Here is a 25,330-nt window from a genome sequence, read left to right as displayed (position 1 = left end):
CAGTATAATGCATGCTGAAAATTTTTGTCTCTGATACTAATCCTAATCTTACTTATGGAAGGCAAAACAAGAAATAGCGTGACGAGGATGTGAAGGGAAGATGTTTCCAGCATTGTTCTTGATTGTCAGAAGCTTATTACCCTTCCTGATGCAGTTAAAGCGAAGTGTTGTTTTTGTGTGAATTACACAGGAATTCGCAGGTGAAGACACATCGGATTTATTCTTGGAGGAAAGAGAAACAGCCCTTCGACAAGCTCAAGAGGAGAAACATAAACTTCAGATGTCTGTACCTGGCATTCTTAATCCACATGAAATTCCTGAGGAGATGTGTGATTAAAAAACAAGTTTTGCGGTTTTCTTTCTGTGCAGCCACTTTGTTGTGACAGAAGAAAACAGCACTTGGATATTTGTTGACCAAAATGATGCCAATTTGTAAATTAAAACGTCACCTAGTGGCCCTCTTTTCTTATGTGTTTTTTGTATAAGAAATTTTCTGTGAAATATCCTTCCATTGTTTAAGCTTTTGTTTGGTCATCTTTATTTAGATTTGCATGAATTGAAAATTAATGCATTTTCAAAGTAATTATTTCATGCCCATTTTTGTGGCTAAGGGGAAAATAGGCAAAACATAAATTGTAAAGGACTATATTGCAAAACTATACAACTTCCTGTAAGAGTATCAATTTTTAATTTGGGATCTTTTTCTTTCTAGCCTGTCTTGCAGTCTAGTAGAAAAAGTAATGAGTAAAACAGTTTTAATTAATTGTTAAGCAGAGGATTATAGTGCTGCAATTTTTTTGATCAGTTAGCAGCTTTTTGGATTTGAGTGGGTAAAGGCTAGGCTTACATGTATTTGCAAGTTGTATGGCAAGTTTGCAGCAAGATCATGTGCATATCATCCCATTGTAAAGCAACTTCTAAAGCGTATGGGAACACAGTACAGTTAGTTATTTTTACACAGTTCTTTTGTTTTTGTGTGTGTGCTGTCGCTTTGTCGACAACAGCTTTTTGTTTTCCTCAATGAGGAGTGTTGCTCATTTGTGAGCCTTCATTAACTCGAAGTGAAATGGTTAAAATATTTATCCTGTTAGAATAGGCTGCATCTTTTTAACAACTCATAAAATAAAAAAAAAAAAACCCTCTGGCTTTTGAGATGACTTATACTAATTTACATTGTTTACCATGCTGTAGTGCTTAAAGAACACTACTTAAGAGCAAAATAAACTTGGTTTACATTTATTTTTATTTCTTCGGCTTATTCTTTCATTGGATGAAAATGCTGTGATCGTATTACAGGTTTGTTCCTATACCCTGAAGGCATAGGAGATGGTCCTTGAGGTCTGGGTTACCATTGCTTCTGATTTCCCCTGATCTCAAGGACTTCGGCTATGCTTGAAAGCTAACAAGAAATAAGTTGGGTTCTATCTATTCGAAAGTATGGTAGCTGTTTTGACTTAACACCATGACTAAAAATACTCCGTACTACATTATTGTAGAATGCCAGTAATAAGGTATTCTTGCTCTCTATATGTACTCTTTGTATTTTATTCCAAAGAGTTATTGAACTGTATCTTGACTAAAAATTGATACTAGTACATATTAATAACACGTATAGACCAGATGTGCAGTTATTTTTCTACCTAAAGTTTTGTAGTTAAATAATTTTCACAGATGTATGAAGTACAGATGAGAAAACTTTAGTGTGAACACAGAGACGGTATACAATCTTGGCTTCCCCATGTTTGCAGTGTCTCTCTTTTCTAACAGTTGACATTAAAATCTCCCACACGCTTTTCTTTCCATTTTATTTGGTCTCTAGTCTTAGGATTGTTAATGTGATGCAAAGCGTAGCAATTAATTCAGAGCTGTAAAACAAAGTTAGACAGTTGTGGAGGTGCTTTATGTAAGCTTGGATACTGTAGGTAATTTTGTGCTGTACATTAATTTTGAAGTAGAAGTGCATGAGATAGCAGTGCTCAATGTATAATTTTACCGTAACCAGAATGTTTCCAGTCTTAAGGACTGGTCCATTCTGTGTCTGAAAATCTCTCTTGCTTGACTTAGCTGGCCTTAAAAAACCAAAGCCGCTACTTCTGGAACATGTTTTATCATCACAAATACTGCAATCTGAAAGCGCTAAGCTGTGGAGATGACGTTCCTCAAACCCTTTATGTCTGGGACTTACAATGTAGCCTACCAATATTGTTAATTAGTTTGTTAGATGAAAGATTTCATTTGTTTCTCAAACTCACGCTTCAAGCTTTTTCATGTCTTTCTGTCCAGTTGAGTTATAGATTTTTGTTCTTGTAAAGCAATATGTAACATAAGAAGCAGTTTAAAGTGTTTTGAAGTACTGTTGAAGGATACTAAAATGGCTTGTGACCAGGCTTAGTCACAGCATTATAGAGCTGCAGATGATCAAAAGCTGTGGAGACCAGGAAGAAAACTATTAAAATGGAAATACCCCCAATAGTGCGACATGAGAATGACCATATTCCACGAATCACAGAACTAGACTAGTTCAGACATGCAGTGAAAATTGTTTCAATGAAAAACGCACGTGTGCTTTTATGTGCACCTTTCATTTTCAAGGTTGAAGTAAACGTGCAAGGCTTGTGGTCTGATGCGTACTTAAGAATTACATCTGACTTTCAAAGAACACCTGAAGTGTGTTTAAAAATGCAATTTGGATAAGAGTTTTTCATTATTTTGAAACCTTTTGGATTATCTAGTAACAAAATGGTGATGTTAGTTTTCACTTCCCTTTTAAATCTGACAAAAAGCTGTGTTATCTTCAAAATTGGTGCCTTTTGCTGATCTCTGCAGATGCTATGAAAATGCAGCATATGCAGAGTTCTTGATAAAATTTGGGGGGAAGGGTGTGTCTATTCCTAGTGCAGTTATCCTCTGTCGAAAAATTATTACAATGTACACCTGAGAAGGTTGTAGATACTGTGTTGAATGCACACTCTGGAAATGAAAATAAATGGATAAAAAGCATGAACCCATCATAAAAGCAACTACAACTTGTAATTATATGTAAACCAATGTTTACTTTGTGCATATTTCTATACAGATTTTAAAAGAAAAAATTCTATATACTCTAGGTACATTCGTTAACAGAAATATTACAGGGTGTTTTCTGTGTTTACATGATTTGATTGCCTGTTAGCTGATGAAGACACCCCCAAGTGCTTGTTTCAGGCTACCATGTGTTTGCTACTGTAACTGGAGCAATTATTTTCCAAAGCATTTTAGGTTAGTTTTCTTTTTCTAACTTGAATAATTTGCTGTGTGTTAATCTGATTGGTTAAGTGAACTATTTTCCAATAAAGTTAATATTTATGCAAAAAGCTTTAGAATAATGTTCATCTCTCAAGGGAGCTTGAAGTTATTTCCAGTAGACTTCAGCACTGGAAAGGAATAAAACTTTGGCTGTGGATTTCTTTGGATGAAGGGGAGCGGCATTAGGAAAAGATACTGCAACTATCACAGCACTAAAATGTAGAGAGGTTGACTGAAGCAAGGAAGTTGCTTTAGTGTTGAACTGTGCCTCTGAGATTGTGCCTCCAGATAAATTATTATTCACCCAAAACTTGCGGGGCACTATTTTCTTGCTCATATTGGTGCCTAGATAATTTTTGTTCTCTTCTTCCCATGTTAGGTGTGTCTCCAAATGTAATAGGGCAAAACCCCACTGTTGAGAGATTGTTTTTAAAAACCATTTTGGTTACAAAATTGAGTATAAGAACATACCTCTCCTTCCTGCCCTTCATGAATACACCTCTGTACGTGATTTAATGGGACTGTATTTCTGTTTAGCCTTTCACATCCAGGATGTCATTGCTGAAGTTGACTGATCAGCAACGTTCTCTCGGAAAAAAGCTTAGCCAATCACTTCCCAAATTTTACATAAAATGCACCTTAATTACTAAATGCACTGAAATCAAGAATCATTTCTTGAGTACGGGGAGAAAAGATCCACTTAGTACTAAAAAACTGAAAATACAGTGAGTGCTTGTGTTTCTAGTAGTACAAATACTATGTAAGGAAATACCAGATAACTTTTGTAGCTTCTACAACTACGCTTTATTGCACATTTTTTGTGATAATTTGCACGTTCACAGGTAAATTCAAAAACAAACATGACATGTCCCTAGGGAAAATAACTGATACTGCTTCAACTTAAATTTTGACACCAAGGGCTGAATGGGAGAAGACCTTTTCTACTACTATTCCTGTTAGAACAATGGTGAACAGTTGGGAACTCAGCGTGGCGTTGGGACTCCGGCTTCCCTACTTGGAGTATTTATACATTTGAACTGCCTGATGGAGCATGTTAGCATACTGAAAGAGACTGGCTGCATTTATCAACTACAACAGCTTTGCAGAACTATGGTTTTGGTTTTTATCTTTTTGTTTGTTTTTAAAGCTGAGTGTAGTTACTCAGTCTGCCAGCAGTCTCCTCAAGACACTTAGCTTGTCTAAATTAGAACTATAACTATGCAATGAAACAAATGCTACTGCAGGTATGTACTTGCCCTGTGTGCTTTTCATTTTCATACGCGTGTCTACCTGTGTTCGTTCATGCTGTTCAGTGGGAACAAGAAAACAGTTTAAAAAACAAAGATAGGACTAAGAAGGGATGTTTTCAAAGATTAGAATATAGATGAGTTACATCAGAATGGATCAGAATATGCCATAAGTTAAAAAGATCAAAGCACTCATATTTACACTTCTAGTGGGCTAAAAAGCACTTTTCCAGATACCCAATCAAAGTTTGTAAAAGGGCTTATATTTCTATCGTGAACTGTCTCAGTTTTTCTTCTTGGCAAATCTGCAGCCTTTGGGGGGTTCCTTCATGTAAAGATTATTGGGAACAACTGGAGATGAGGGAGAGGAGTTAAAATTGTTTTATCTCAGTGTGACTACATCTGTGTGTGATGGAAAGAACTGTCTGCAGCCTGCTTACCACAGCTGTTACTTTGACATGACTGTTGATAACAAGATAGTAATGATCAATTTTCTTGTTTGGAATCTAGCATTAGATCTAGTGTGAGGTGTTTGGGTTTTTCTGTTTTTTTGTTGTTGTTGTTTGTTTTGCATCAGTCTTATTCTATTAACTTCTCTCCCCAGAGAGAGCCTGTGAGCATTTTGCTTTTTGGATTAACTGTGTGCAACTGCAATCATTGCAGCAAACTTCTACAAAAACAGTCATAAATACATTCTCTACCCATGAAGAGTCCAAAAGTTCTGCTTGCTTTTGAATCAAAGGGATATCAATTATGTGAAAAGTGCTTTATAGTCTGAAATAATCAAAATGAAAATTGAAAAATACTGTAAGAGAGATGATCTCAGATTTAGGCTGGGTACAATCCTCAGGCTGTTTAAAGGTTTAGAAAAATGACCTGACCCCTAATCCACACCAGGGTTTTTTTTTTCTTCTGGTGAATGGTTCATTTACTTTAAAACCTAAAAAATAAATTAAAAAATAAAAAAAATTGCTAGGACTGGGTTACTCGTTTGGTCTTGGGACGCTGACACTGTAAGTGTACGTATGGATCTCAGACTATTCACCTTGTACAACATTTGGATACAGCGTTTTACTTTTGCTCAAGTCTCACGTTTCTCTTCAATTACTACTTCACAACTGTACTGTCAGCTTACCAAAGAAAGCATCTCCTGATTAAAAGCAGTATCACAGTCAGGGGAAGGAAAAGGGCCTCCTGGGGATCAAACCACATTGCAGTGATGCCACATGAGGAGAGAAGACAAGAGAAGACAAGCAGTGGATAGAAGAAAGACTAGCTGATGATCACTATCATGAAAACTGTAGGCCACTTATAGGTCCTGCTGCCTTCTGTTTGGAAGCTTGCATTCCATTTTAAAACTGTAATGTCATTTTTCTTTAACAAAAATAAGATTGCGTGTCATAAAATGCACTTCAAAATATTCTAGTCTGCACAGTTAGGAACAAGGTCACTCATATTCCTCTCGTATATATTGACCTTAGCACGCGATGTTGTGATTCAAAAGACCCCCTCTTGTAAGAGCCGATTTGTCAGAAAAGTAAACTTCTGATGCCCTGGCAGTTAATTTTGGATTTACGATCAAAGGGACTGCCGGGTCTAAGTAAGGAAGAGGGCAAAGAGAAACAAACACAAGCTCAACTCTGATTATGCGCAGAATGGAACTGTATTTTCTGTTAACAACGCTCTCTTTTTGCAAACGCAGCTGACACACTCAGGTTGTCCGGCCACCGATCGCTCCTCACTAGAAGGAATACCTGTGCAAAATGATGGTAAAGGTCGAGGAAGGAAGCAAACCAATTTATTGCAGTAACGGTGCTCGCGTTAGTTAAGTACGACAACCACGCCGAAGACGCCTACCACGCTTTTCGGCTTTGAATTTCAAGAACTTCAATACCGATAGCGCTAGGAAAAACAAGCAAACGAAGACCGATCCCGGACTTACGCAGAAGGAAAGCGCCAATCAAACGCGAGGCGCGAGCCCCGGAAGCGGGCAGGCTTCGCGCGTGGCCTGACGGGCGCTCACTGCGGCCGGCCGTCCCCGCAGCGCCGCTGCACGAGTAGGCGCCGTTTGCCGACAGGCGGGGACGCGTCCTGGGGACGGCGAGTAGGGAACCGGCAGCACGCCGAACTTGCTCCTAACTCTCAGAGGAGCGCCGGGGAGCGCAAAGCGCGCGCCGCGCTCGCTTATAGCGGGAGTGGCCCTCCCGCCCCGCGCGGCACCGGGGAGGTCCTTCCCGGCGGGGGGCGGGACTGGGGCCGCGACTGCCGCTTCGCGCCTCACCCGTCAGCGCGCCGCCTTAGCCGCCATCTTGCCCTCCAGGCCCCGCTGCCGGCCCGCCCCCTTCTCCCTCCCCGCTCGCCGGCCTGCCGCCCGGCCCGGGCTGAGAAAGGCGGGGCGAAAAGGAGGAGGGACTCGGCCGCCTTCGACTCTCGTCTCGTCGGAAACCGCCGAGCGGAGCCCGAGCGCTCCGTCTCCCTCGCTGCCGTTCCCTCCTCCTCCTTCCCCCTCGCCAAAATGGCGGCGCGCGGAGCCGCCGGCAGCCAGTGAGTGACTCGGCTTCCCCTCCCGCCGCCGCCGCGGGCTTATTGGCATCGCTCGGCCGCCCCATCCCCCCCGCCCCGGACCGGCCCCCGCCCTCCCGCCCCTCCTTCTCTCCCCTCCCCCCATCCCCCCCCCCCATCCGCTGACCCCCGCCCCGGCCCCCATCAATCACCGATCGGCGGCCCCGCGCGGATCAATCAATGGTTGGGAGGAGGCGGTGGCGGCGGCTGCTGCTGTTAATGAACAATGTGTGAGAGCTGCGCCGAGCTGCTGGAGGTGTTAAACGAGAGTAAGTGCGGCCGCCCTCTCCGCTGCCCTTCTCCGGCAGTCCTCGCCCCGCGCCGCGCTCCCGCTCCCCGCGGACTGGGCCGTAACCCCGTGCCGCCTTCCGCCTCCGCCCGGCTCGGGCCTCCCGGGCGCCGGGGCGGCCATAACGGCGGAGCCCGCCCCGCTCCGCGGCTCCTTTCCCTCCTCTCCGCCCGCGGCCTGGGGAGGCTCGGCCCCTCGGGGCCTTCCGAGGAGCCGCCGGGCGCGCGGGGCCGGGCGGGACGTGACGAACTGCCGCTGCCGGCCGCGCATCCTGCCCGGCGCGGCGGGGCCTAGCCGCTCCGCGCCGTGCCTCGAGCTGCCGAGCCGCTGGAGGCCGAGCCTGGGGGAGGTGGAATCTTTCGCCTAAACGTTTTCCTCCTCGTATGCCACAATCAGTTTAGGAGCGGTTCGGCCTCCGATAAACCGAAACGCTGAACGCTTCCTAGAACGGTGCTTGGGTAGAGCTTTCTTTTATTATTCCTCTTTTTTCCTTTTTATTCTAAATCTGACGAGGCCTCGTTACCTGTGGTATTTGTTCTTCGTTGATAAAACAGTTACTGCTACGGTGGGTGAATGTTGGCCACTTTCTTAAAATACGCTATTCCGTGGTGGTCAGCAAAAAATTAATTAAAAAAGCAAAAACGGGTGTGTAAAACTATCTTTCAGGAAAGCCTGATGGTATGAATAGATCGGGTTAAAAGGTTAACGTCAGAGAGTTTTTAAAGTTATTTGCCAAGCATATAATTCTCATATCTTGTTTTGAGCAATTGTTGGGATGTTTGCTTAATTCAGCCTGTGTACCTTAGCTTTCTTAACTGCAGAGGTTGGAAACAGGTTGGTACAGAAGGCTGAGTGCTTATTTAAGTACCTGGTACTAAACAGAACTGTTACCAGCGGTGCACTGATGACGGTTGTATTGGAAGTGGTAACTGTTTAGTTTCAATGGACTGATACATAATTATTGTTTAAGCTTGATTGATATGATCAAATAGGGAAGAGAAAAAAGGCAACGTTAAACTGAATATTTGATATTTCAAGAAATTGCTGAATTTCCAGTGTGAGCTTATTGTTAGAACCATTTCAAGGCATTTGGGATATAAGCATGTAAGTGCTTCCTTGTAAGTAAAGTGGGATATGAGATTGCTTTAATAATGGGGCTTCGATAAGTAGAGTATGGATAACTTAACAGCTCCCTGTAAGTTATGATCCAAACCTGCAATTTTTGAAAAGGAAATTTGGCTTTTCTAGTTAAATTTGGGGAGATAGTTGTATGTCACTGTTGTATAGCAAACTTGCAGAAATTCTGGTTAAATAAATCTTGGCATACCTATTTTTATGTTTGGAGGCTAATATATATATGATGGTGCCTTGTGCACGCCAAATAAGTTCTTACTGTGTGAGGAGTTATAAGGGATACACTTTGATGCTTTTTCATTTCTATTATAACTTTAAGCTGCATTCATATGCATTTGGTATGTAATATTTAATCATAATGTGCAAGAATAACGTCAAGCCTTGGTTTATAAAATGCTGCAGCAGAAATGAAAAGTGGTAGTAAAGAATGAGGTCATGCCCAAAATGTGTGAGCCAGAGACTGCAAGCAGTTTCTTTTTCTTCCTGCTGAGCATTTGGGATTGCCTTTTCACTGAAACAGTGTTTTGAAGGAGGTCCAGGAAACATCTTGTTTGTTTTAGAAATTTATTGGTAAACTAAACATTTTTACTGAGAACACGTACTGCCCTTATCTTTGTTTATCCCAGCGTTTACCAAATAATTATTTGGTGTCTGTTACATGACCAGTCACTTAAAAGTTGAACTGACTATCATCTCAATGTATTCTGTATAAAAAGCACATGGGAACCTCCAGTTTTCTAAAGAAAAGTTACCAACTTAAAGAAGGATGGAACTTTGTGGTTCTGCAAACAACTGGGCATATTTTTAATATAAGGGTATTAGTCTCTCTAAACTGTGAAAATATTAATTTTAAACCCCCAAACAGTGTGCAGAGCTGGAGTTTTGTCTAGCAGTGGCCTTGGTGTAGGCCTAGGCTTATATCTGGTGGAAACTCATTACGAGATTCTAGGGCCTTAGGCCTGTTGCTGAGGCTGCTTCTCTGGCATTTTTAAGTGTGAGATGGATTGGAAGACTAATTAAAAAAAAAAAAACAACTTTGTTTTTGACTGAGTGTATGGGTACATATATACTTCAGGTAGTTTCATTGCTAACTATATGCACAGTGAGCAACAGTTCTTTATTGTCAGCATCTGATTGAAGTGTGAAACACTGTAAGCTCGCTGATCTTGAGGGAATTTCATAAGTAGTAGTAAAAGTTTCAGTTGTTATCTGATCTAGAAACTCAATAAAAGACAAAATCCTCCGTGAACGTGCCCAGGCTTTGAAGTAGTTCCTGTGTAGCAGAACAGTCTGCTGCTCATTCTGAGTAAACAGTTTAATTTCTTGCTGAGTGTTCTAGGTATATTAGCATCACTTATCTTTTCCCAGGCAAAGTTTTAATGAAGTCTCTTTAAATGTTAGTCCAAGTTCGGAATTAATCTCAGCATGAACATTTTAAGTAGCCTTACATTTAAACTGAAAAATCTGACCTTTACTCTATAAGGTTGGTGTACTTAGAAAAGATGTAAAAGCAGATTCTTGTGTAATTGTAGGGACTTAATTAAATATACATGCTTTCTGCAGGAAAAACTTAGAGGACATTATATGATTTCATGTTAATACATTCTATATCCTAATGTGAACCCTAATATCAACAGTCCTTGGTTTCTTTGGATGCCAGTTCTTGTCAATCTATGAGGGGTTATATATAGTTTCATTTGTTCATTGGTAATACTTACATTGCTGTGCTGTCCAGAGGCCTAATCAGGGTAGTACCGTTTTGCTAGTTATTGAGCAGATATTCAGATAGTCTAACCCATAATTTAAATAATAAAAAAAAAAAAATAAAGTATTGTAATCAAGTATTGTCCTGTTTCCAGTCTCTTACACCTCAGTTTTGCAGGTGACTGTGTCAAATGAGACTGCAGTAATGGTTTCCAGTTGTCTGCAGAACCACACGATCACTGGCTGCTGATGCTGTGTCCTGTCTTAAGAATGCAGAGTGCATGATGCTCCAGGAGTGACAAAGATTGTTGTTGTGTGCCTGGGCTTCTTGTAGCCCAAAGTGGAAATCAGTTCTCCTACTGATCCTGAGTCAGCTGCACTTGCAATCCTGGCTGTGATCTGTCCCAGAGAGCCTGGCCAGCTTGGATGCATAAAAGGCTTCCTTTGCAGTTGGTGTTCGTGTATGTTGATACAAAACTCTGCAGATGATGTTCGTGTATGTTGATACAAAACAAGTGTTTTGGTCTACACTTTGTTTTTTTTTTCTTTGCTGTAGCTTTTATAAAAGTTAAGGGAAAAAAAAATGAAGCCAACAACCAAATTTAGAAAAGTAGATTTCAGTATACAGCAGCAGTCATGATTTCAGGTAGTGGTGGTAGGTCTGTGTTGTTTGCATTTCTGGAAACTGGGTTTGTTTTCTTCCCAACATTCCGCTTTGCTTTTTTCAGTGTTTGGCTCTTTAGCATAATTTTTTTTTGTCTAGCAGCTCTGAGGACTTACAAAATCAGTTCACAGTAATTAGTTGAGATGTCTAGTTATCATTCTTTTACACAAGCTTTCAGGCTGTATTTCTCTCTCTTTCTTTTTTTTTTTTTTTTTAATACTTTGAAAATCACAACAACAAGGCTTATTCAGGCACAAGAGATGGATGTAGACTAATACAACAAAACTAACAGTTTTCTGTCTGTTATCACTGTCTGCTGGCTTGTAGAACTTACTCTAGCATGATCAGGTCCATAAAACATTTGAGATACGGAGTGTTTTGTTGTTATTTTTGTAGATTTAGGAGAGCCCTTAATTTGGGTGCTGAAGATGCTTGGCTTGTCCTATAATTCTGGTGTGTAGAAAGTACAAAGGTTGAGCAAGGCTATCTACCTTAAGGTAGAAAAGAAATAAAGGTATTCATAGCAGTGCGTTGTTCAGTTTGATCTTCGCTGTCTGGGGAGGATGAATATTTAGTATGGTAAATATTCAGATATTATTTGGGATATTGAGTATGTTTTATGATAAGAATACTGTAAATGTTGCGTAATTAGCTTCACTCTGTCTGTAGGAGCTGCTGTTATGGTGGTTGCCTTTGAACAGTAGTATTGATTGTTTGACTACCTGTAGGTTTTTGTGTAGATCTAGAATTTCATTTCATTTGACTGTTCGTCTTGTGTGAGACTTTGTAGTTGTCTCTGCTGTATGGTGCTTTTTTGTTTTTTGTTTTCTAAATTTCCACTTCCATGATATTCATGGTATTTTCCTGTTCGCATCTTTTGCATTGAGAATCATAGAATCACAAGGTTGGAAAGAACCTACAAGATCTAGTTCAACCATTCTCCCACTACCATTGCTACCACAAACTACTAAGTTGTATCTTGTAGATGCCTCTTGAACACTGCCAGGGATGGCGTCTCCACTACCTCCTGTGCAGCCATTCCATGCCTGACCACTCTCTCAGAGAAAAAGTTCTTCCTTATGTCCAACCTAAACCTCCTCTGGTACAACTTGTGGCCATTTCCTCGAGTCCTGTTTGTTGCCTGGGAGAAGAGGCCAAACCCCTCCTCATCACAGCCTCCTTCAGGAAGCTGTAGAGTGCAGTGAGGTCTCCCCTGAGCCTCCTCTTCTCCAGACCAAACAATCCCAGCTCCCTCAGCCGCTCCTCTTAAGACTTGTGCTCCAGACCCCTCACCAGTTTCCTTGCCCTTCTCTGCACACGCTCCAGGGCCTCAATGTCTTTCCTGTAGTGAGGGGCCCAAAACTGAACACAGCATTTGAGGTGCAGCCTCACCAGTGCTGAGTACAGGGGGTGATCACCTCCCTGCTCCTGCTGGCCACACTATTTCTAATGCAGGCCAGGATGCCGTCGGCCATCTTGGCCACCTAGGCACACTGTGGGCTCATGTTCAGCCAAGCACCAGCCAACACCCCCAGGTCCTTTTTCTCCTCACAATCATCCAGCCACTCATCCCCAAGCCCATAGCGCTGCATGGGGTTGTTGTGGCCAAAGTTCAGGATTTGGCACTCGGCCTTGTTGAACCTCATCCCATTCACCTCAGCCCAGCGATCCAGCTTATCCAGATCCATCTGAAGGGCCTCCCTATCCTCAGGCAGATGGACAGCACTTCCCAACTTGGTGTCATCTGCAAACTTACTGAGGGTGCACTCAATGCCCTCATTTAGATCAAACACAAGCACGAGATGGGCCCCAGTACTGACTCCAGGAGGCATCACTTGAAATGTGTCTCCAGCTGGACTTAGCTCCGTTAACCACTACTCCTTGGGCATGGCCCTCCAGCCAGTTCCTTTCCCAAAGAAGGGTGCACCTGTCCAGGCCACGGGCAGCCAGTTTCCCCAGGAGACTATTGAGAGAGACTGTGTCAGAGGCTTTGCTGAAGTCTAGACAGACTACATTGGCAGCCTCGTCTGTCAGTCTGGTCACCCAGTCGTAGAAGGAGATGAGGTTGGTCAAGAACGATCTGCCTTTCATGAGCCCGTGCTGGCTGGGCCTGATCCCCAGGATGCCACGCATGTGCCGTGTGATCTCACCCAAAATGATTTGCTCTGTAACTTTCCCTCTTTCTCTGGTACGGAGGTCAGGCTGGCATGCCTGTAGGGCCCTGGGTAACGAGATACAGATAGTGACTCTGTGGAGGAGTGTAATTTTATTACACTAACCTAGGTCTTTGCTTTGTCCCATTCAAAAAAATAAGCTTTTTTTTTTTTTCTTTTAATAAAATTCAAATTCAGTGACTTTCATGTTTGCTTTTGTTTTAGACACATTTAAGGGGATGATCAGCCAGATTTAAAGGAAAATTGAAATAACTCTTGCTTTGTAGTGGTATTTCCCAAATTGTAGTTATTGTGGGCTGTGTTAAAGTGTTACTCCAGATGAATCAGAATAACCAGAAAAGAAGAAAATGGGAGGGGGAACTTACATCCTTTAAAACTGTGAACTTTCTAAAGAAAACGGGAAGGTGATGTTAAGATAGAGTACTTTTAACTTGTTCGTAATTGCGAAACAATTGAAAGTGTGATTGTCATAGCTGAAAGGCTTCTTTTTTTAGAAAGGTATTTCAGCTTTTTTGACTTTGGTTTGTGTTATCTGATGTGATTAAAAATGATTTTGTCCAGATACTTTTCCTGTTACGGCTCCAGAAGATTGGTTCTCTCTCACTGCTTGAGCAACTTGATCACTGATGCTGAAGATTAGTTACATAAATCCCATTCTGCTGAGTTTTGTTGTGAGTTACGGACCATTGGAATGTGTTTGTTGAGATTTTTCTCTTTGTAATAGTGAAATCTCATGTTGGTAGCACATTTGTTTACAGTGTGCTTAAAGCTTAGGTCAGCCGTAGAAACTAACTTCCTCACTTTTTCTACCACATGAGATATTAAGGAAATTTTGATTGCAGTTAAGATTCTCAATTATTTTGCTGTGAATACTCTCTACTTTCCTATTGAGGGGCCACACATAAATTTTATAGTTATTCCTGCTTATTTATGTAAGTGACTTTAATGAAATTCAAGAAAGAAAAACATGCTTTGCTGCATTTCATCTTTCTTTAGTATTTGAATGTTGTAGACTTTGAAGTCTTTTTAATCCCTGTGTAGGAAAACTTCCTTTTCATGTTTTTTTTCTAAGTATCTTTTGTTGCTGTACAACTTTTCCTCTGCAAGGATAGCTTTCAAGATGTAGAAATCGCAAATTATTCCTGAGACATGCCCAAGTTGTTGTGTTTTAACAGTTGTGTGGTCAGTGCCGCTGCCTCAGAGGCATGATGTGGCCACTCTTGCTGGCAGGAGCCCCAGCGCTCTGGTGGTGAGGAAAACGTGGGGCTGGCGCAATGCTGTGGCTGAAGGACAGGACCTTGGAGAGCAGAGGCTGGCCCTGCTTCCCTGCCTGGAGCTGAGTTAGTTGCCCTGGCTTCTGGGAGACCAGGGGTTTCCTTGTTTGCAGAGGAACTTGTGCAGCCTTGGGGAATTAGGAGACTCACCCTTTCTTTAACTTTGTAGAATTACTTTTTGCTTACTTTTCTCCTGTGTTGAACTGTAAGATACTTTTCTTCATTTGTTAATACAGTTTTTTAACTTCGGGATTTTGATTTCTTGTGACTTCGATTTTTCATGTCAACTGCAGTTTACTTCTGTCTGCCAGCATTCAAGTAGCATTGAGTGAGAAAAGCCAGCCTTTCTTCCTAGGATCATGTTCTGTAGACAAGTGGTGAACAGTCTACGATTTGGCATTTTAGAAATTGGAAGGGAAGAGCTGTGTTTACTCAGTTCCTGTTCTTGTATTTTCTGCTTTGGCTATTTGGCTTCATTTAAATACTTGATAACATTCATACTCTATCCTGTACCTCTTCTTTCTTACAACTCTTCTATTAGCTGTTCTTTCAAAGTTAAATTTTTGTGCTCGTAATTTCTTCTATTTCTCAGTTTGCGTCCTACTTGTTTGTATGCACTTTCTGGTCTTTTCTGTCCTTCACTTTACTTTATTATTCAGTATTGCTGTATCCATAGTTATGTGCCTTCATATTACTACATACACATGTATCCTTTATATAGCTGTTATGGAACCCTGTTATTCTTTTTCTTTCCCGTGTTTTCTTGGATACTGATTCAGAAAAGATTAGAGATCAGTCCAGAACTTGCCTGTGTTTGATGATACAGATGTGTGTTTCTGCTTTCAGCAAGTCCCATTAAGTCTGCCACTGTACAGAGGGGAGCTTGTTAGTGAGGGAGACAGAGATTCTCTACCTGAGTGATGTACTTGTGTTTAAAAATAAGGCAACAAAAGACCATTAAGGCAGAAAAGTTCATTTTCTTTGTTACTTAATTTTAGTTTTACCAGCACAAGTAGAAAGTAAATAAGGATTTCTGCAGGCTAAGACATGCAGTTACAGTCAGGAAGATGCTGGGACAACCTGAACAAAAACATTGCAGTCTTCAGAAGCAAGTGGTTCCACTGGTTATTGAATGTTGCCTGTACTAGTGACACCAGTGGCTGTTCTTTTTGTTTTGTTTCTTGCATGGAAATTGATTTGCAATGTGAATGCTCAACATGAACATACAACTGTCAGGATCTCTGGTTTTCTTAATGCTTTATTGAAATATCCACCTTATTTGTAGTTTTAGATGGATATACTTCTGGAATTTTCCAGATCTGAAACGTTTGATGAAAGGTCGACTTCTTGGGGAAGAAAGTAAAGGCATTACTATTATTTTTGGATAATATAAGAGTAAAGATGTAAGCTGTTTATCTGTTTGGAGTTGTGTGCATGCCTATAGAAGTCCTCTGGGAGATTTGGTTCTGGAGCAACTGTTTGAAGATGAAGCTTGTCAGAAGTCCTTGTGGAAGAAGTGCCTTTGAGTGTTCACCTTATTTTAGCTAATTTGTGGAAGGTGTGTGAATGACTGAAAGGACAAGACCATTGAGGTGCGATTTCTAGATCTGCATCCACACTTGCAGATGCTTTTTGGCAGGTTTGTGAAGAACAACTGAAGCACTGGAGGTTTCTGCAAGCCTTGGAAAAGTGTTTTTGTCGAACAGTGGGAGCATATCACTTCCACTTTCTCATTTTTTAAAGCCAGCTCTCAAAACATGAAGTATTTCTTTATGCTTAGTTCCACTTCTTAAGCTGCAAGAGGATTTTCTTTGATAAGGCAGTCAGTTAACCATGTGAGAGTACCCCTGCACAGAAATAGTGGGCTCAAAAAGTCGCATAGTGATCTGTGTGCTTTATGCTGTGTTTTGCGGCATTGACTGTCTTGGTATCTCTGGTATTTTGATATCTGTGCTTCCCAAACCATTTGGGGAACTTGATAATCTTTCATGAGAGCTTAATTTCAATTTCAGGAAACAGCCCGTTGCCTGTGTGTTAATCTATGACACGTAACTATAAAGTTGTTTTGAGTTTTTACCACCACTATAATAATAATGAATTTTTTTTTTAAAGTTGTGAGTCTGGGGAACTGGGCTGAAAAACTAAACTTTTCCAGAGATCTCTCTGTTGACAGTCCCTGCTTTTTGCAAATCCAGTAATCAGTTTTTTAATTCTAAATTTTCTGGTTATCAACAAAACTGACAGTTCTTTCCTGTCCACCCTCTTTTCTGCTCAGAAAAGCTGTGAACATTGCTAGAAGTGAACAGTGGCACATTTGCAGAGAAGAACAAGTCCAGAAAAGCAATATAAGGACCAGAATATCAAAATCTGCATTGTGAAATCATTCGTCTGCAAAAGGGTTACCTAATATATTTAGCCAATCTTTTTAGTCACCTGATGTTTCAGTCAGGAGGTGTATGATGGAATTGTACTCTAGCCTAGCTGTCATCTTGTCATCAGCTGACACAAATCTGAGCAAAGATTTTGGATTTTTTGTTTGTTTGTTTTTCTTGAAACTGTTGTAGAATAGTACTGGGGAATGTAAGCTCAGAAACTCAATACAGTAAGTTTGTTTTCTTGGTTTTAGGATGGCCTGCATTTTTTTTTTGCTGTATTGACCAATCTGTCGTGGGTTGGAATACAGTATTTCTTAGCGTATAAAACAGTGTTGTTGTTTTCCTTTGAGCTGCCTTTTTTACTTGAATAACAACTAATGAAATTAAATTTACACCACACATTGTAAGTCTCGTCATTCTGTTGGTGTAGTATTTAAATCAGGTGCGGTCTGATCTAGTTGGATCAGTTTTTGAGATCAGTTTTTACCGCCAACTGAAAGCTCTCTTAAGAACAGTGTGGGTTTGATGCTTTTCGAAGTGAGCTGGCTTTGAAGTTGTGCTTAGCCATAGGTATGGATTTTGATGTGCGTGCAGTTCTGGTACTTGACTTGCAAAATATTTATGGATAGCACGTGTGTATCTGTAAGTGTGATGTTGACTATTCTTGTAATGAGACAGTGCGGTACTGGAGATGCTTGTGTCAACAGCAGACATTGCCTTAACAGCCTTTTATTTCTATTAGTCTGTTTCAAGGGGGAAAAAAAAAGTGTTTTTATGCACTAGTGAATAAATTACTGAATACACCATGTGTTTCAGTGAATTATTAAATATTGATTATTTAGTGAAACAAATGCAAAACTTAAGTCCATATGTTCGAAAGTTGAGAGATCAACTTTATTTTATGCCCCTTCTCTGAATTTTATTCTCCCATTTGGAGGGTTGCTCGTGTCTGTTTTGAAGAAACAAGTAATGCCTTGAGGTTCAACTATTCAGCAAGCTCTTCTTGTACTTTCGGGAGAACTGCCTGATGCTCCATTTGTTGACCTGCTGCCAATTTATCTTTCTTTTCTCCTTGTTTAAGCAGGCTCAAATATACTTTGTAAGAAATTAATAGCTGTTTTTCTCAGATTTTGTCCCTAAAAAATTAAGAACAGTCATTAGATGATTTTGTTATAAATTTGCTGGTAATCTGTTGCTTTCTAGTGCCTTAGATGAATGCAGTCATAGGCTCTGGCCTTACTCTGTTCTTGTGGGAAAGAAGCTATTGTTGTTTTCTGTTACTGATTCAGCGAAGTAGTACAGCTCAACTACTTTACAAGATCACCTCTTCAAAACAGAATGTTTCCCTGAGTTTTAACTTTAATTTTTGCATTCCTTGATACTTTCAATTAAGACTAATAGAAAGCCTCTTTGGCTTTTCAAACCTTGTTCATTAGACTCTACTTATAAAACAGTTCGATAAAATTAGAATTCTATGTCTTCACCTTAAATCAGTATTTTAAGAAGTTTCAGAGCCGGAATACATGGAGAAGTCATTCAAAACCAGAGTCATTCAGGTTGTGATTTATTATTTTCTAAGTTTATGCTATTAAAAAGTAAGAGTGAAAATAAGTACTTTATTTTAAACTGAAGGTAAGCAATCTGTAACGGAGTAGTCATTTCAGCACTGACAGTGTGAACCCTAGGCTTGAAGTTTGTTGGGTAGCTAGGGATATGGTAAGAAAGACTGATTTTTATATAATAATTGTCCAATCCCAAATTAATTCCTTAGGCATCCTGGCAGTAGCCATTGTGAAATGCTTAGGATGAGCATCTAGTGTACATTGAAGTGATGTAAAGCAGAGTTGATTGTGTGGGAACATTACTTAAACTGAGTTGGATTTTTTTTTTTTTTTTCTATTAAAAGAAGAGATACAACAAATTTAATGCGAAGATGCATGCTTCCCAGATTCACAACATCTTATCTTGGAACCAAACTCAATTTATGAAACTGAGTTAAAGCAGGAATCTGAAATAGAACTTTATAAATCAATTCAACAATAATAGATTTTTATCTTAGCAATGTGACTTCTCTAGAGAAGCAGATATGCAGTATCTCAGCAAATGGAAATCCCTGGGTAGCAGAAGCATTAAAAAGTGCAGTGCAAAAATACCCTGTATCTGTAGCCACCTTGCGTCTGAGACAGCTCATGTTAAACCTGAGCTGACAAACCCTTCTGCACCCGGGCCTGCCCTCCTGCACCATCGGGCTTCTATCTTAGGCTTCCATGGAAATGGCACAGCTCAGGCATCGCACTGAATTCGAGCAGACCTTTAGTGGTGCTGTGGTTCTCCCACCATTGACATAACTAAACATGGATTGTGAATTTCCTGCTTCTACCTAATCCAGGCCATATGTCTGTTGTACGGTGATATTGCGTGGATTCAGAATCTGAACTGTGGCCTGCTCTATGAACTGTTTGGGTTCACTGCAGCACGATGTCTTAAAACTTGCTCTGTCTGAAAGTTGCAATGCTGCTCGTGACCTGATCTGATTTAAGCAGCGTGGTTGTGTTTTGTATTTCAGGTGGATATCGAAGACCTTATCTAGGTGATAATTCATTTGAGCAATTCTGGGTAGAACCAGCTTCAGTGTTCTGTGTAAATTATCCATTGTTAATCAACATATAGCTGCGCTTAAAGCAATGACGTGGAAGGGTCCTCATTGGGAGCAGTTGCTGTGGCACGCTCTCTTTGGGATGGTAAGGGTCATGCGATCATACTCTTAACAATCATGGTTGTTTAAGTAACATCTATGGCTATTTCAGAGGCACTTTTTAATCCAGAGTAACTGATGCTAGCACAGTGAAAGCTTCAGGTTGGCAATGCTTTTGAAAGATGAGACTTAAATTTTGTACATCTTCTCAGTGTCAGCTTCTGCTGTTTTCCTCCAGACTGCTGTAGCATCTTATGGTAGAAGAGGATAATAGGTGTTTCATAGAGAAGATGAGGGTGTTAGAATTGAAAGAAAAGTGCATGCTCAGTAAAGAGAGTGAGATTCAAAAAGAAAACATTTTGTGGTGTTTTCTGGGAAATGGAGATGCGCAAAGATGAAAATCACCTAAGATCAGCTGTCCTGCCCAGTTCTGGTGGAGCTGTATGTTACAAGCACTGTCTGAATATGCCGTGGCTAGTGTGTGTCCCTGTGCTGTTTGCTGAAACCCTGAATGAGAATAAAAGTCCTCAGGCCCTTTTGATGTCGTGCTGGCTATGAGGAGCTGTGCAGGTGCGAAGTGACCAGCACATGGCTGCTTTAGGGGTTCACTGGGGGACTGGTTCTACCTTACGCTTTTGTTTAGCTTCTCTGTTTCCATTAAAAAAAAAAAAAAAAAAAAAAAAAGCCCAACACAGTATTGTTTAGAACTGCAAAAATTTGTCAGATTTATTGAAATTGCTTCTATATCCAGAAGTTTGTTTCTGACATAGATCGTTAACTTGGTTGTGACTGGTTTTACTAAGGAAATGAGACTTAAAAGATTTGATAATTCCCATCTTTAAGCTGTTCTGCTGTATCTGTAACATTTGCTTTGTAACCACTGTATAGTTTGTGATTACAAGTTTTTATGAAATAAATAGATTTACCAAGTTGGAGCATTTGTAAATGTGAGAAATCTAACTCCAGATTTAGTCTTAAAAGGATGTAATGGAAGCGTTTGTAGACATCATTCTGCTGTGATGAGAGTAGGCATGGACAACTGAGTACCATCATAAAGGCACTCGGAAGCACCTAAACTGTATGATCATATACTTCTATCACTGCAGTATTTTGAGTGATGGACCTGATTGTTTTCGTACATTAAACTGGCTCTCGAACAATATTTGTAGTAGGGAAGAACTGAAGAGCCTTTGCAGAATGACAGCGTGTTCTGCGTAGTGCCCCAGCACTTTCCGGTGGTGTATATCTAGTCAGTATGCTGCAGCGTTTTTGTTCAGTGGAGACTGGGGAGGAGAAAGAATTTTTTCCTCATTGAGAATTAATAGGGAAGCTTTAACAGTTTAAACTGTTGTAATTGAACTTTAAGTTGATGCTGTCCTCGTTGATATTGTAAGGGTCTGGAAGAACTCCAGTGAATAAACCTGAGGCAACCATGAATCTATTTTCATTATTATTACTTACTTTTTTTTTTTTAAAAGGAGGCATTCCAAAAGATGAAGGAAAAAGTGAATGTGAAGGTTAAGCTGTATGGTTGTTGTATTATTTAGTATTTGTTGTAAAGAAAAACCTGTAACAAATAACAGAAAACATCTCAGTGCGTATGTTTCACTTTGGGCAACGGTAATTACACACAAGGTTATGTATATATTTCTCTTAAGATTAGTGTTGCTGTGCCTAGTATTTTGTTTTGCACGGTTCTTTTTTTATTTCTTCTGAGATTAAGCTGCATTTTGAAAGTGATCTATTCTTTCCCATGAGAACTTGAGGTTTGGGAGAGAAAAGGGAAAGGAAGGAGAATCTGCATGCTACCAGAACTTGTGAACTTGTCCCAGATTTGAATATACAGAAATTAGTTTTATTTATTGTTTTCTGTTTATTGCCTGGTGTTTTATGTTGTTTGAAAGTCGAGGAAATATACTCTCTAACAAGATCGTTTTTACTTGCTGTTTGAATTTTATATTTAGTGAGATAAGTGACGTTTGTGTATGACATATTCCTCACAAGTCTTAGTATGAATAGTTGTCCTTGAGGTCTAATTGAAGTCTATTCATCCAGCTCTGAAGTTCTTGCTAAAAATACACTTGTGATGTGAGTTTCGTTTGTTCAGAGTTAAAATTATGTGGTGCCTTGTGCAGTTGATCAGTGTTTTTCTCATCTTTTGTTACTGTTAGGCTTTAGTAACTTCATTAATAGACTTTTTCTTAGTTTAGGTGATTGCGTTGTTTTTAGTACTGTAAAATACCCTGAACAAATCAGCCTTTTGTTGAAGGTGAGATTATCCCTCAAATTTTTAAGTAAAAAAGGAAATAACAGCAAGGAATGTGGTTTTTTTTTTTTTTTTTTTTTTTTTTTTTTTTTTTTTTTTTTTTTTTTCTGTTTTCTTGTTCTGTTTTCACTTGTCACTTGCTTTGGCCTCTTGTGAGCTACTTCATTACATTTGAAAATGAAACACCTGAAAACTTACAGCTTAGAAAATGATTTAAGAAAGCAACGCAAAACTAATAATGAAACCAGCACCCAAGTAATTAATAGTTATTTTGAGTAAGTAGCTCAGCCCTTTCTTGAGTGGTGTTGCTGCAGCAAAAAGTTCTCTAAACTATCTTATTACAAGGAATCAGTGAAATGAGATGTTGCTAGTATGTAAAAAGAGTTCATTTCCTTAATTATATCTGTAGAACATCTGGCTGGAATTTCCCTCAGGCCAGTCTTTTTTTTTTTTTATCTTTCCACTGGTCTTGGATGGATCTTCTTTTGACATCTGGAGTTCTTTTCTTTCTGTGTTCCTTTCCTAGTAGTATCCTCAGTTTCTCTGTCTGTAGCTCTGTTACACAGTGCATCTCTGCTTATTTCTTCTAGTCCGCAAAAGTTGGCTGCTAAAGGCACATGATGGGTGCATGCTTCTTCTTGCTCTAACAGCAAGCAAGTATGCGTTAGCGCATTCTGCTGGAATTGCTTCTTTAGATATGAAAGACAAGGAAAAATCTTAACCACCAAATAAATTTGCAAGGGGGGTTTTCTTAAGAAAAGCTTTTCAAAAAGTTCTATGTGGCTGTCAGTGCTGGATTTGAACCTCTGAAAGTGCGAGACACTGGGAGACAGCAGCTTAAGGAGGACCTGAGGCATACAAGATGCTTGAATATGGCAGTGAATAAAAAGACGTATTTCATTTAAATGTCTGTTTTAACTACTGATCCATTCAAGGTGGAAGAAAAACAGTATGAAAGATAAGAGAGAAATCTGAAAGTGAAGTTGTATGCAGTAAGGGAGTCCTTACAGAACTGTTGAAAATCAAGAAATGCACGGGAATGATGAGTGAAATTGCTGCTGTTGCTTTTCTGTATGTGGTCATGTTGGTTTTTTTTTTTTTCAACTAGGAATTTTTGGAAGGCTTCATAAGCAATTATTGCTGTACTTAAAGCTCTGTGTGGCCTTAAAGAGGGGGGCTGTAAATTAAGAGTATCCACAGAGTTGATACTCACAATAAGAACTCTAAATGCTTAAGACTAAAATCCTGACTGTGAGAATTTAAATCAGCTGTGTTGAAAAATGGAATTTCTACTAAGGGATAGATGGGTTTCATTTTTTTTTTTTTTTTTTTTTTTTGCCACAGTGTTCACTGGTCAGGTTCCCCATGTCTGTCAGGACCATTTCATACTGTTAAGATTCATCAGGAGAAGCCCTGCAGGATATGCAGCTGCCCCTTTTGGCAGTCAGTGGCACAGATGTATGGATGTGCCTGCCACCTCGTAAATGGCCTGCTCTGAAAGTAATGCCTCCTGTTTTATGGCATTGGCCCACAATGTCAGGGGTGGATGTTGGTGGTATGGCCGTTGAGGTTGAACCTTCCCACCAATATTCTGTTAAATTTTGTTGTCATGTGGCAGATATTAGCAGAGGGACAGTCTGTCAAAACAGTATCTGACATGGCAGTGTGTATGATGCAAAGGTGTGTCTTTAAATTCCTCCATGTGGGAAAAATCATACAGTGACACTCATCAACACTTGCTGAATGTTGATGGAGGCATGATGAGGTGATGGGTGTTTCAGCAGTGGTGACAGTGGGTCACCTCCACTATTGCAGATTCTTTTGAGCACAGCATGTGGGCATTTGTTCATTGCTGGCAGAGGATGCATAGACAACAGTGGTGATTATGGTGTAGTGTTTTGCAGCTGAGAATTTATCAAATAGTGTTATTGTAGTCTTTGTATCTGTTGTAGTTTCCATGGAAACAAATAGGGGGCCTTTTTTACCGAATAGATCATCTTAAATCCACTGGGAAACTGAAGCCTCTGTATGGTTGCTTCTCTTTTAAGCTTGAGTACTTTCAAGAACAAGAGTAATGTTATTTCTAGGTGTTTTTTTCTAAAAGAAAAAAAGATGTTGCCACCATATTATTTCACAATGATTAGTAAATTAGACAAATTGGGTTTGGTCTACATGTGGGGTGTAGAGTATGTGAACAGGGAAATAGCAAGTTTAACTGCTGTATGGGATCCCTGGGAAATCGTCCATATGGGTAAAGGAAGTGAACAGAACTGGCAGCTCTTTAAGGACACCTTTCTGTGCAAGGGCTCTCCATACCCCAGCAGAAGAAATCAGGCAGAGGAGATGGGCAGCTGGTGTGACTGAGCAAGGACCTGCAGCTTAAACTGAGGGAGAAGAGAAAAATGTACAGGAAATGGAAGCAGGTTTGTGTAGCCTGGGAAGAATACAGGGATGCCGTCTGCATGTGTAGAGATACAGTCAGGAAAGCCAAGACACAGATGGAGCTGAACTTGGCAAGGGATGTGAAAAATAACAAGTAGGGGTTCTACAGGTACAAGGCAGGAGGAGACAGGCCAAGGAGAGTGTTCGTCCTCTGATAAATGAGAATGGAGAACTGGCTTCCTCAGACATGGAAAAAGCTGAGGTACTCAGTGAGCGCTTTGCCGCAGTGTTCACTGGTCAGGTTCCCCATGTCTGTCAGGACCATGAGCCTCTAGGTGAGGGTGAGAGGAGCAGATTCCATCCCACTGTAACAGCAGAACAAGTCGAAGACCCCATCATTAAACTGAAGGTATATAAATCCATGGGGCCAGATATCCATGCTAGGGTTCTGAAAGAGATGGCTAATGTGGTCACCGAGCCGCTCTCCATCAATTTGAAAAATCATGCCCAGCCACTGGAAAAAGGGAATATTACTCCCATTTTTAAGAAAGGAAGACCCGGGTAACTACAGGCCGGTGAGCCCCACCTCTGTGCCTGGGAAGATCATGGAGCAGAACCTCCTGGTTACCATTTTTAGGCACATACAAGACAAAGGGTGATCCAAGACAGTGTGGCTGCACCAAGCCACCACTGTGCCTGACCAATCTGGTGGCCTTCTGCGATGGAGTGATGGCTTCAGTGGATGGGTGAAGGGTGATGGATGTCATCTTCCTGGACTTTTGCAAAGCCTCTGACATGGCCCCTCACCACATCCTTCTCTCTAAATTGGAGAGGTGTGGATTTAAAGGGTGAAGGGCTTGATGGGTTAGGAATTGGCTGGCTGGTCGCAGCTGAAGGACTGTGATCAGTGATTCTATGTCTGGGCAGAGGCCGATCACAAATGGGAACTCTCCCAGGAGTTGATCTTGGAACCAGTGCTCTTCAACATCTTCATCAGTGACACAGATGATGAAATCAAGTGCATCCTCAGCAAGTTGAATGGTGCAGTTGATACGTTAGAGGGAGGGAAGCCATCCAGACAAACCTGGACAGGCTGGAGAAGTGGACCATGAAATCCTGATGAGGTCCAATAAGGCCAAGTGCAGGGTGCTGCACCTGGGGCCGGGGCGATCCCAGGTGTTTATGCAGAGTGGGGGAAGAAGTCCTTGAGAGCAGCCCTGCGCAGAAGGACCTGGGGGTCCTGGTGGACGAGAAGCTGGCCATGAGGCAGCAGTGTGCG

At 40.8% G+C, this 25,330-nt stretch overlaps 2 protein-coding genes across 3 annotated transcripts in view; both read left to right on the top strand.

Annotated features, from left to right (window-relative positions):
• The window catches only part of XPO1 (exportin 1), a 36,995-nt gene extending 35,756 nt beyond the window's left edge, over positions 1 to 1,239 (top strand). For both annotated transcript variants that reach the window (XM_042833316.1, XM_042833390.1), the window contains one exon: positions 191 to 1,239. In XM_042833316.1, coding sequence (XP_042689250.1) covers positions 191 to 337 — 147 coding nt within the window. In that variant the 3' untranslated portion in view covers positions 338 to 1,239. The remainder of the gene's footprint in view (positions 1 to 190) is intronic.
• Positions 1,240 to 7,229: 5,990 nt separating this feature from the next.
• USP34 (ubiquitin specific peptidase 34) overlaps positions 7,230 to 25,330 on the top strand; it is an 89,219-nt gene continuing 71,118 nt past the window's right edge. The window contains exon 1 of the mRNA XM_042822001.1: positions 7,230 to 7,363. Coding sequence (XP_042677935.1) covers positions 7,321 to 7,363 — 43 coding nt within the window. The 5' untranslated portion in view covers positions 7,230 to 7,320. The remainder of the gene's footprint in view (positions 7,364 to 25,330) is intronic.

This window comes from Centrocercus urophasianus, unplaced genomic scaffold (assembly GCF_019232065.1).
Source record: "Centrocercus urophasianus isolate 14NV4802_14NV808 unplaced genomic scaffold, USGS_Curo_1.0 seq_10, whole genome shotgun sequence".
Classification (NCBI taxonomy): domain Eukaryota; kingdom Metazoa; phylum Chordata; class Aves; order Galliformes; family Phasianidae; genus Centrocercus; species Centrocercus urophasianus.
The sequence above is the reverse complement of the archived record's forward strand: the minus strand, read 5'-3'. Positions and strand labels throughout refer to the sequence as shown.